Raw genomic sequence first — 12,139 nt, forward strand, 5'->3', positions numbered from 1 at the left:
CACACTCTTTGGTAAGAGCTCTGGCTGACTTGGAACTCAGCTCTAATCTATAGACTAGGCTGGCCTCAAACTCAAGAGATATTCCTGCTTTCTGCCTCCTGACTGCTGGGATTAAAGGTGTACACCACCACTTCGGTTTTCTTTAAGGAAGGGTTTCATACAACCCAGTCTGATCTTGAACACACCGTGTAGCCAAAGATGACCTTGAACTCCCACCCCTCCTGCCTCCACCTCCAGAGTTCTGGAACGCTCTTTTTGGCTTCCCTACAGCTACTCTCTCAGAGCACGCCTTTAGACCACACCCACTGTTCTACCCCAATCCCAGCCCCATTGGTAGAAAATGCCTCTGTCACTAGAAATTACCGGAGTAAATGAGCTAGTTTTAGTTTATGCCCTATGATAAGGAGGAATGTAACAAGAGTGAGTTTAATCCTTAGAATACTTAAGAAGGCCTAGCTGGGTGTGGTGGCGCACACCTTTAGTCCCAGTACTTGAGGCAGAGGCAGCCCAGTCAACACTGAGTTTCAGGACAGCCAGGGCTACGCAGAGAAACCCTGTCTTGAAAATTCAAAAGCAAACAAACAAATACACAAACAAAGGCCTTGACTTTGCTACATCTAAAAAGAATATGCAATTTGAAAGTTTTCGAGGATAGCTCTGCCCAGGGGTTCTTTACCCAACACTGTTCTAAGTTCTAAGAAAGCAGCTTTGCTCACACAACAGTGTCTTGGGCGGAGGCCTCATGGAGGGAAGGCGCTTCCTCCTCCACACCTCCCTACATTCTAACAAACCAACATTCCGCATTCCATTGGGAAAGAAACGGGATGCAGCAGGCTGCTGAGGTCTTCAGGACTCAGACATCCTGTGCTAGGATCACATCAAAAACTAAACAAGGCTGTGGAAGCCAATCACACCAAAAACTAAAAGCATCAACCTGCAGCATGGTAGACATGTCAAACTGTTCACCTAGACAATCATCATTTCTAGGAAATTCTAATAAAGTATCTCTTGATGCGGGCAAGGAAACAGTCAACAAAATCCTGAGGAAAACATACTTCTGGATTTGAACAGACCACTTCAATATGTAACTAATAAAAGATATTTGCATAATATTTGCTTGTAAATATGCTCAAAGCTTTAGAATAAAAAAAGGTCTAGGGCTCAGATTTTAGCAAGATCTGCATTCTAGGTCTTAACATATAGTCTACAGCTTTCCATAAATCTACCACTTATCCATACACTCATACACAGCACCCAACACTACATCAGAATTACTGAATAGGTAAAAGTCTGTGTTGGTGAGGACAGACAGATGCGTCAGTGGTTAACAATTGATAATGTTCTCGCAGAGAGCCAAGTGTGGCTCACAACCACATGTAACTCCAGCTCTGAGGATCACTACAGTCCAGGCGCAAACCCACACACAGACATATAATCAAAAACTAAGATCTGATTTTAAAAGTCTATTTTAGTACTTGTATTCAATGATTCCAAAATGATTTCTTACATAATTTAGTTTCTTTTCCACACACACACACACACACACACACACACACACACACTGAATCCTTTAGTTGTAATGGTCTGTCCTGTCCCTTTAATAGACAAGCCCCACCAACTCCCCCTCCCTTCCAGCCTGCACTGCTCTCTCTGCCCCCATCTCCAGAAGAGGTGGCTACTGCCATGGCTCCTCTCTCCTTCCTCCCCCCCCATCCCCCTTCTCCCTTCCTCTCCCCTTTCCCTATCCTTTCCATAGCCCACTAAATAAATACCCACTTTCTCTGCATGGCATGCCTATCTGTTTCTGTCTCTCACCTGCTGCGGCTCCACGCAGGACTAGCTGAGCTGCCATGCAGCTCCCTGCCTAAGACCCACTGCCCCTTGTGGCCTGGCACCATTTTAATTTTACCATTACATTTAAAATTCAAGCAATACTGTCCCCAAAGGAGACAAAAAGTCAGGCAACCTTTCTCCCATAAGGAAGCCCTTCCCAACCACATAGGCCCACAAAGTTGGAAATTGGTACACACTGTTCAACTGTTATTTGAGTACGGCCACCTTTTTTATGCTTTATTTTACAATCCTAGTGATTTCTCTGAATCTGGAAGAAGTATAGATAGAGGTTACCAAACCTCTCCAGCCCCAAGTACTTGACTACCAAGATACAAAACCAGTCACATAGAAAACCTGAGCATGGTTATATTTCCAAACAGCATCACCACAATTTTTTTTCAACCATTTAACTTTTGAGGGGACTTTTTTTTTTTTTTGGTTTTTGACTGTCCTGGAACTCACTATGGAAACCAGGCTAGCTTGTAGCCTTGAACTAAGAGACCTGCCTGCCTCTGCCTCCCCAGAGCTGAGATTAAAAGTGGCTCAATTACTTAAAAATTTTAAATCCTTTCTGTCCCTGGAGAGTAAAAAAAAAAAAAAAAAAAAGAGGTAGGTGACCAAATTTAGCCTGGAGCATGGCTTGGTGTTTCTGATCTAAATACCAAAGTTCTGTAAGCACGCCTTTAATCCTAGCTCTGGGGGGGAGGGGGGGTTGCAGAGGCAAGTGGACCTCTGTGAGTTCAAGGCCAGACTGGTCTTGACCTGAATTCAGACAGAGTGAGTTCCAGGACAGCCAGGGCCACACAGAGAAACCCTGTCTCAGAAATAAACCAACAATTTCATTCAAAACAAAACAAACAAACCCAGCTTAAGCATCTTTCGCTGGGAAAAGTGGACTGCAAATGCAGAACTACCGGTGGGAATTTTACAGTTGCCAGTTTGGTATTTCCAAGAAAACTTTTAGTTAGTTTATTACATATTCAGAAGCCAACTTTTTTCTGTGCCTAAAAAAAAAAAATCACAACCTGACCTACTATTTAACATTTATTGTTAGCATAAAACCACCTTAAGAGGACTCATTAAAAAAAATTACATAAGTTCTTAAAACAGTTCCAATAAAAAGCAAAACTGTACTTCCCTCCAAATGTAAAGAACGAGGAGGCAGGTGATGGAGCAGGAGGCCACTCTTCCAGAGGACCCGAGTTCAATTCCCAGCACCCACATGGCAGGTTACAACTGTCTGTTACTCTAGTCCCAGGGGACCCAACACCCTCACATAGACATACACATATAAAAATAAATAAATCATTAAAAAAAGAGCTTTTGCTCAGTGAAACTATCTTTAGCAAGACCTGTGCTTCTGCTGTGTTCTCACGACTACTTTGTATGCCTGACAAGGTGATCCACAGGCTGAGCTAACTCCAGAAGGTCCTTAAAAGGTCAGACACTAACAAACCAGTTCTTAGGAGTCACCCACTCTCTAAAGACCTTACACTGGGGGGGTTCCCCAATATGTAGGGTTGGTTCCCACCCTATATGCCCCCTCCCTCCCCCAGAGTCAAGCTCTGCAGCATGAACTATCCTGGTGAGCTCTGCTGATGTCAGGCTCTCTAAGAAGAAAACATTTATACAGAAGGAAAGAGTGTGAGAGTCACTGGACCGGGAAGGACCAAACAATTGAGTGGCTGTGGCTAGGGGGTGGGGAGCAGAGCCAATAAGCCTCTATGCATTTACCGGAGAATCTGGCAGAGGAATCAGAAGAGCAGACTGGTAGAACGCTGAGGAAAGGCTGCCCGAGCCGAGGACAATTCAAAGAGGCTTTCAAACAGCTACTTAAAGTCTGTCCTATGAGCTTTATTTAAATTTGATAAGGTCGAAGAAATAGTTCTTTCTAGCTTCTAGACTCCCTCCTGATCTGCAAGGAAGCTATGGGGGCAGGCAGTATCTTAATCACAGGAATGTGTAGCTCTGCCACACACCCTCTGCCACGCGCTAGTCCATGCCAACCAGGAGTCCTGACCTGGTAACAGCACAGAGCAGGCAGAAGGTGCTGTTCTGAGTCTCAGCACTAGCATGCAGATGACAATTTCTAGTAAAAAATCAAACTGCAAAAAGAGTGATGGTATAGCAATAAATCTAACCCCTCTACCAAGTCCAGAGACTCGACTTCCCCAGGCAACTTGTGACGAAGCACGCACTAAGCTACATCAACTGTGGATGGACCTAAGGGAGTCAGAACCCATTCCAAGACCGGGTAACTGAAAGCCCCTACATCTGGCACTATATGGTGATGGTGTTAAAGGCAGTGGGATGAGAAGCCACATGCAAAGGACATCCACCCCAGAGCCCTTCCTCTATAAAGCAAACAACCTTGTCAAAAGGAAGTCAGACCCAGCTCTTGAGAGGCTGGGGCATGAGTTCATGAGTTCAAGGCCAGCCTAGGCTACACGGGGAGACTATTATTTATCTCATATACAACAAAAGACCTGGGCCAGCAAGATGGCTCAGGGAATAGAAGTATTTACTGCTATACTTGAAGACCTGAATTCAGTCCCTACAACCAGCATGGTGGAAGGACAGAACCAATTCCTGATAGCTGCCCTCCAAACTCTACACACGGGCAGTGGCACATGCCCCTACCACCACCAAATAATAAATGCGAAAAAAATAATTTTTTTAAATTAAAAACTATGCCTGAAGTGGTGGCTGACACCTTTAATCTCAGTACCTGGAATGCAGAGGTAAATGAATCTCCCTTAAGTTTATGGGGGGCCAGCCATGATAAGCTAAGTCCGGGCAGGTCACCCAAAGGAAGTTCTTTACTTCCCACCATTATCATCTGGGACTTTGGCCATCGATGAATTAAAAGGGAGTCTGGAGTCTCAGTAATTTACCTTGAGACAAAGCCAGGCTGCAAGAGGAAACACAGGCTGAGACCCCCACCCAAGAGCAGAACATTCAAAGGAAATGCCTGGCATTCCAAATGCTGTAGATGGGATCACCTGCCAGGGCACCTCAACAGGACACCCCTAGACAGATGTCAGCCAATCAGACGTCCTGAACCTCAGAAACCCCCTCACCCCCACCTTTACTACTAGAAAAACCCAATTCCAATTGAGCTTAGGGCTCTTCGTTTATTCCAATATGTTGGACATGCAGAGAGACCGAGTATAAAGACTCTTTGCTTTTACATATGGGACTTGGTCTCCTTTGTTGGTTTTGTGGGGACCCACCGATTTGGGCATAACAAGCTCAAAGCCAACTTGGTCTACACGGCAAGTTCCAGGCTAGCCATGGCAACACAGTTGAGGCCCTGTCAAGGAGTTAAAGCCTTGCAACAATGAATTAAACTGTCCAAGAAGATATGTTAAAAGACATAATTTACCAGAAATGTGCCCTTATTTGGAGGTGCAATGAAGTTAAAATGAGGTCATACTAGTCTGGAGAGAGTAATAAATTGAATGACCTGAGTCCTCACAGCGTGGCCACAGGAAAACAGACTTTCAGGGAAAACCCACCCTGTGATAAAGCAAAGAATTGCGTTGCCTCAAGCCAAACCCCAAGGACTACTGACAAGCAGCAGAAGTTAGAACAGACAAAGTTTTCCTTGAGTCTTCAGTTGCAGGACTCTGCCAACACTCGGCTTTCAGACTTCCGATTCTGATCAGCTCTCGGCAACTATGAGAGTAAACTGGTTTTGAGCTCCTCGGTTTATGGTATTTTGTTCAGAAACCCTACAGCCACTTCCTACCTCACTCTGAAAACCTATCATTATAATTGCCTGGCCTGCCTCTCGCCTTGCTGACTTCAGCTCTTATTACTTAGCATCCCAGTCATTCCACTGGGCAGCACTGGCCTCTGGGCCTGCTCCTCCAGGATGTGTGATTTTCTAGGCCCTAGGGCTCCATGCTTAGGGGCTGCTTCTCTGCAAACACCGTTCCCTTTGCAGAAAGGGTTCTTCTCCCCAAAACACACACAACTCTTGTTTCCTCAACTCTCCCCTTAGGAGTCTGTTCAAGGTACCATCTCTATCAGGTTCCCCTAAACCAACTTCCGGCACCTACGAACCAAACCCATAGGTCAGCCCCCACCCCTACCCCCGCCGTTCTCCACAGAACTTAACATAACTCATCAGATTTTGCTTTTATGGCTTAAAAGGTTCTCCTCCCTCCAAAATGTTGCTCAGTGAAATCAGGAATTCACCTTCTGTATCACAGGGCCTCTATTGACTGAAGGAACAAATTAATTCCGATTAGAACAAATGAAATTTTATTCAAAACTATGTAACAATAAACCAAGCATGGCGACGCGGGCCTATCATTCCAGAATCAGTTCAAGGTTATATTCAGTTTATATATAGTGAGTTTCAAGGCTAGCCTGGGCTATCTATCTAAGATCCTGTCTCAAAAAAAATTTTTTTTGCAATTAATTTAGTGGGCCAGAGGCATCTCGAATTAAAGGGCGTGTTTGAGATGGGGCTCTAGGGAGACAGGGGAGGGTAAGTGTTGTTTACACTGAAGGGCTCCCGACAGGCCCTTGGTGGGAAGGAAGGCAAGCAATTTTGAAACTGCTTTAAGATTCCTGACTCAAAAATCAACTCTTACCTATAATTTTGTGTCTAGCCACACCCTTGTAGAAACAACTAGACTGTGGAATCTGGGAAGCCAGATCTAAACATAACCCAACCCATCACTCACCCGATTTTTACTTATTCTGGGTTGAGAGCGGGAATGGCTGGGAATGTCGATAAAAGCATAATCTCTCTTCAGGGAACGAAGGAAGCTTGGGATCACCAAATCATCAAAACGTTTATTTTACAAAACAAAAGGCTAAGCCTTCCAAATCAGCCTCTTCTGGAGCAAGGAGACAACCTAATTTCTCTCAAGTGGTCCTCGAGATGCACAGGCACCCCTTTTTATGCCCCCCTCCCTTTTAAAAGTTAAAACCAAATAAGTAGAAAATTAAAGTTGCTTTTACCTTGGGGTTTGGCCTCAGGTTCTGCCAATCCTAGAGGTGAGCCACAAGAAGGCGATCTGATTGGGGTTTCCGCTTCAGGAGTCTCAAAATTACCTTCAGAATCCGAGCTGCCAGGGGGGAAAAACGAGGCATTACCACGATCAACGGTATTTCCAACTGCCTTTCAACTGCACTTACAACGGTGCAAGTCCAGCACCTCCGTCTAACTTTACAACCAACCAATCAATCCTCAACCAGGCTGAGGGAGAGGCTGCGGCAGTTTTTCAGCGATGCCCAACATCCTAGCTCCCCGAAATCTCTTCTGTCCTCTGGAACGCCTCACCAGGACCACTTATTTTTGAGGTTATCTTTGCCTTTCACTCTCGAAACGGGGGGAGGGGAGCTTCAAATCAACTCCTCGTACTTGACCCCTTTTCCAGAGGCTTAAAAGTGACTATCGCCTCCTCCCCGCGCCCAAACTAAGCCAATTCTTAACCTTGCCTTCCTTGTTCCTTGGTAGGCCTCTACCTGTCTCAAAGTCACTCGCGGCTGAAAATGCCGTCACCTGCCTTCCACAATCACACGTGTGACAGCTCAGCAGAGACCACCATTTCTCACCAGCTGCCAGGGGCCTGTCATCACGCGATCCTCTCTTACCACGGCAGCATTTTCGGACACTGCGGGGCCGAGATGGATGCGGGGGAGGGGGAGGACGATTTCCTGTTCACAGGGTAAAAGCTACACATCCCACCTGGCCTCATCAACTGACACTACCCGGTGTGGCTGTGTCGGAGCCGGGGTGTCGACGCTTAGGAGAAAACGAGCCAGGCAAACCGGGATGGGGAGACCGCCGATTCGGGGCCGGGTTCAGAAAGCTCACAGCGAAGACAGGGGACGAAAAGCACACGGGCAGACAGAACGTCCCGAACTTTCGGGTGCACAGCGGGGACCCGGCTGCGGGCAAGACGCAGCCAGAGCCGGCAACACGGTTGCGCGCACACTGCATGACCGCGGTGGGAGGATGGCGCGCGCCTGCATCCCGGCTGGGATGCGGTGTACTTGCCTGAAACTCAGAGATTTGGTCTCGGCTTGCGAGTCCTCCTCCTCCTCGGGGTCACCCTCGGGACCTCCGGCTTCTTCCTCGCCCGCGCCCGCGCCGCGGACCGCGGACCACGTCCACTTGGCCCACTGCACGGGCGACAGGATCTGCCAGGGACTAAACGCCATGAGCGCGGCTGCCGCCCCGGCGGTGGGAACGGCGGCCTCCTTCCTTCAAAATGGAGGGGCTGTGACAGGCGCCGGCGACCCGCGGATGTGGCTCAACGAGCGAGCGCCGTCGGGCCGGGCGCAGCGCTTCCTCCCACGGCCCGCAGCGCCGCTCGCCCCCGCTCCTCGCAGCCGCTGCGCCACACGCTCGGCCCCGCGCGCCCCCGCTCGCCCGCCAGTCCCCTCCCTCTCTCCCTCCCTCCCTCCCTGCGCGGCTTGGCTCTGGGGTCGGCTCCCGCCTAGAGCAGCCTGGGCCACCGCGGAGCCGCGCCCCTGGAGCCGCCCCCTCGGACCGAACTACTGGCGCGGCGCGCGGGGGCGACGGCTGGGAAGGCTTTGGGGCGCGCTCCCCCCGCCGCGCTGGTCGCGCCCGGCCTTGCTCCGGCAGGGGCTGCCCGACAGCCCGGCCGATCGCGCCCGCTCGCCCTCTTCCCCCCGCGGGGACCGGCGCCTGCAGATCGCCGCGCCGCGCGCCGCCGACGTCCGTTTCCGAGCGTGTGCGCGCTGCTGCGCCTTTCCTCTTCCCCCTTTTATCTGTTCTTCCTGCCGCTACGACTTAATGGCATGGCTGACGCTGGACCGCACAGAAGTTAAGCCCTTCATTTAAAAACAAAAAGAAAGAAAAAAAAAACAAAACTCGGAACCTCTGTTGTGCCGGCTCCCTGACATTACTCATCTCCATCCCCGTTACTCCCAGGATTTGGGAGGCTCTCCCAGCCAACATAAGAATTGAAGATGCCTTGCCAGCACCAAACCACACTCACGGAGGCTCTGGAGTGGCCAAGCCTGGGATAGAGGACATAAAATTACCCCCTGACAAGACAGCCCGAGCGGTTTCCCGTTGTCCATCCTTTTCAGAACTTTAAGGGTTTCTTCATATAATCTAGGTCTTTGGTTACTGATGTCATTTCCCGCTCCCGTACGAAGCCAGCAGGCCTGGTGACCGCAGCCTTCAGGATAAAATCTTTTTATCTTTGTAGGCGAAGAGAAGAGTTTTTTTCCTTCATCTTTGAAAGATTCAACGAAGGGACTGCCCCAGGCCCTCTCTCTTAGTGAATCCGTTGCCTCTAACGCCAAAGCTTGAGTCTCTTGATGCGTCAATAATGTGTTTCTTGTGCTCCTGTCATTTCTGAGTCTCGGGGAATCTGTGATGTGGCTACAATTCCCACAGAGAGTGAGCCTCCAAAATTCAGGACAAGGTCAAGCTAAAACTTGTAGGACACCGATGATCTCCTGAACGGAGTTGGCACCAAGTATACTGCTGATGAATCAGAAAGGTCTTACATACTCCATAACAAAGCAAACATGTAAGATAAGGCTTGGCAAGTATCCCACCGTAATGAAAAGGCAGGAGGATGCTTTGGAATCCGTTACTGCTTCTTGCCAGAGATAAAAAGAACTGTCAAGAAAGAGTGGCGTAAGACTTAAAAAAAAAAAAAAATAGGGGCAGAAGTCATTTTGTTTCAGGTCTACAAGAACTATGCCAACACTATCCAATGGTTGGTGTCTTGGGTTTATGATCACCAAATAAATCTCCAGGTTAGAAATCCCTTAGATGCCGGGCGATGGTGGCGCATGCCTTTAATCCCAGCACTTGGGAGGCAGAGGCAGGCGGATCTCTGTGAGTTTGAGACCAGCCTGGTCTACAGAGCTAGTTCCAGGACAGGCTCCAAAGCCACAGAGAAACCCTGTCTCGAAAAACCAAAAAAAAAAAAAAAAAAAAAGAAATCCCTTAGATTCCTCGGTTTGATACACATATCCCGTGGCCTGAATATAATCCCCATGTGAGTCAGCACTTGGTTTTGATCATTCTTCCTCAATAGTGCTAGAATCTTCTTCCCTTCTCTCCATCCTTGGTGTGATGTGCGTAGTTCCTGGACTCCCTAACCTCTTAGAACCTCAGTTTCCAGGCTGAAGAGATGGCTCAGAGGTTAAGAGCTCTGACTGCTCTTCTAGAGGACCTGGGTTCAAGTCCCAGCACCCGCATGGCTACTAACAATCCTTAACTCTTAAGACCTGACATACAGACATACAGGCAGGCAAAACAGTAATTAATACACATAAAATAAAAATACATTTTAAAAGATCCTGCTTCCCTAGGCACCATCAGCAGGGACCTAGATCTAACTTTTATATGCCCAAGAACACCTAGGAGATTGTAAAAACAGAAATTCACTCTGGGGATCTAGCTAGCTCAGAGGGAGCGCACAAGATCCTGAATTCTATCCCTATCCTGAAGCAAGGAAGAGGGGTTCAGTGGTGTCTAGACAGTTGTATGTGTGTTATACTGTCCTGGAGGAACTGTCAAGATGGTAAACTTGGCAAACGATATCTAACTCAGGCCAACCACTGCTCTTGCTCCCAGAACAACCGGTTTCTCTTCGCCTGCAGAGCTTTCTGCATTCCTGAACTACACCTCTTCTCCCGCCTGAATCCCAAGTTCCCCCCAAGATCCCCTACCTTGGCTAGCCAAACCTCTCCTCAGTCAGCTCAGTGGCACCCCGTGGGAAAGTACCTCTGTGCTCCCTACCCTTGCGTACCTGAGATCATGGCTGTGGCCTTAGTTGTAAAAGTGAAAAGGAGCGTTCTCAGGAGGACACCAGGACCACAGGCATAAACCAAACCTGTCTCAGGGTGTAAGGTCATCCTACACTTAGCACAGCACGTGCAACACGTTTATTTACACACATGCATCCTATATTTGAGCCATAAAATTCCAAAGGTCAGAGACCATGTCATATTTATGATAATATTTTTGTCTTTCCAGAAACTTAAGACAAGTGAACACACACAACAATGGTCAATAAATTATATAAATAAACATACTAGTTTTCATTTGTCTTTCCCAGTTTGACTAAGCTCCTAGGGAAGCTATGTCTTGAAGGAGCAAAGAACAGAACCAACTACAGGGGTGGCCCAGAGTGAGAAAGGGTGGTTGTGCAGCCACAGCTTGAGAAAAGAGGAGCACACACCCAAGTTTCCAAAATCCCATCTTGTTCAAGTCATTCAGAGTAAACAGCAACAAAGTAACTCGTTCCATAGTCTTTAGGGATTGTATATCACAGAAGCTGAATAAGTTTGGTATGTCCATTTCCCTAAAATTCTAGAAAAGGCAGACCATGGTAGCTGCCCTCCTCCACTGCCTTGAGCAGAATGTCCGCAAATATATAACTGAGAAGTCAAGAAACCTATTTGTTTTGGAAATGACCTTCAGCTGAGAAAGGGCCCTTTATTCTTTTCCACAGCTTTGTGCCCTTCCCAGAAGCTATGGGCCAGGATAACATGAAAATCTAAAACATAATTCCGTGGAGCTGGAGATGTAGCTCTGTGGAATAGCTGGTGCGTAGCGTGAATGGGGCTCTGGATTCAATTCCTGCTGACAAAAATAACTCCTTCAAAGCATCCCACAAATGAAGGCCAGACCAAGCATGACAGAGCAACCCAGGCTACAGAGGGGTCTGCAGTGTGGGTCTCCTTAGTAAAAGTTAAACGAACTGAGTAGGGGCTGGAGAGAGGGCTTGGGTGTTGAAAAAACTAATTGCTGTTGCAGGGGACCCAGGTTCAGCTCCCACCACCCACAAGGCTACATCCATCCACCCTTCATTCCAGTTCTAGATACCTGACACCCTCTTCTGGCCCACAAGGGCACAAGTGGTATATATGCATGCACGCAGGCAAAGCACACACACACGTAAACAAATCAATCTGAAAATGAACCGAGTAAATAAATTCCGATGCCTAAGACTCTGCTGGCCCTAATTCTTGTTAGCCTCCGTTAAGCCCCAACTAGCCTCCACCTTAAGCTGCCTTTGTTCTCCTAGAATCAAGTTTTATCTGGAATCCTGCAGGTTTGGTTTAGTGAGTATCTCCACCCTCATCCTCTCACGCTGGCCTGCCTTCCCTAAGAATCTTGTCAAGTCGGTTTAGCCAGAACCATCACGCGCCCCCAGAACTTCCTATTAGTAATTTAGTAATTTTTCTTTTTCTTTTTTTTCTTTTGTTTTTTTCGAGACAGGGTTTCTCTGTGGTTTTGGAGCCTGTCCTGGAACTAGCTCTTGTAGACCAGGCTGGTCTCGAACTCACA

The 12,139-nt window shown here is 47.8% G+C and overlaps 1 protein-coding gene across 7 annotated transcripts in view; it reads right to left on the reverse strand.

Moving 5' to 3' along the window:
• Nucleotides 1–12,139, reverse strand: part of Tacc1 (transforming acidic coiled-coil containing protein 1) — a 98,579-nt gene that overhangs the window by 43,638 nt on the left and 42,802 nt on the right. For 3 of the 7 annotated variants that reach the window (XM_005362450.3, XM_026787008.1, XM_013352012.2), the window contains exons 1-2: nucleotides 7,853–8,192; nucleotides 6,811–6,917 (exon numbers count right to left, since the gene is read on the reverse strand). The exons of 1 other annotated variant lie outside the window; for it this stretch is intronic. In XM_005362450.3, the coding sequence (XP_005362507.1) occupies nucleotides 6,811–6,917; nucleotides 7,853–8,016 (271 nt within the window). In that variant the 5' untranslated portion in view covers nucleotides 8,017–8,192. Of the gene's footprint in view, nucleotides 1–6,810; nucleotides 6,918–7,540; nucleotides 7,656–7,852; nucleotides 8,193–12,139 lie in introns of those variants that run through there. 3 more of the 7 variants (XM_026787010.1, XM_026787009.1, XM_026787011.1) reach the window with 2 other exon arrangements.

This window comes from Microtus ochrogaster, linkage group LG7_11 (assembly GCF_000317375.1).
Source record: "Microtus ochrogaster isolate Prairie Vole_2 linkage group LG7_11, MicOch1.0, whole genome shotgun sequence".
Classification (NCBI taxonomy): Eukaryota; Metazoa; Chordata; class Mammalia; order Rodentia; family Cricetidae; genus Microtus; species Microtus ochrogaster.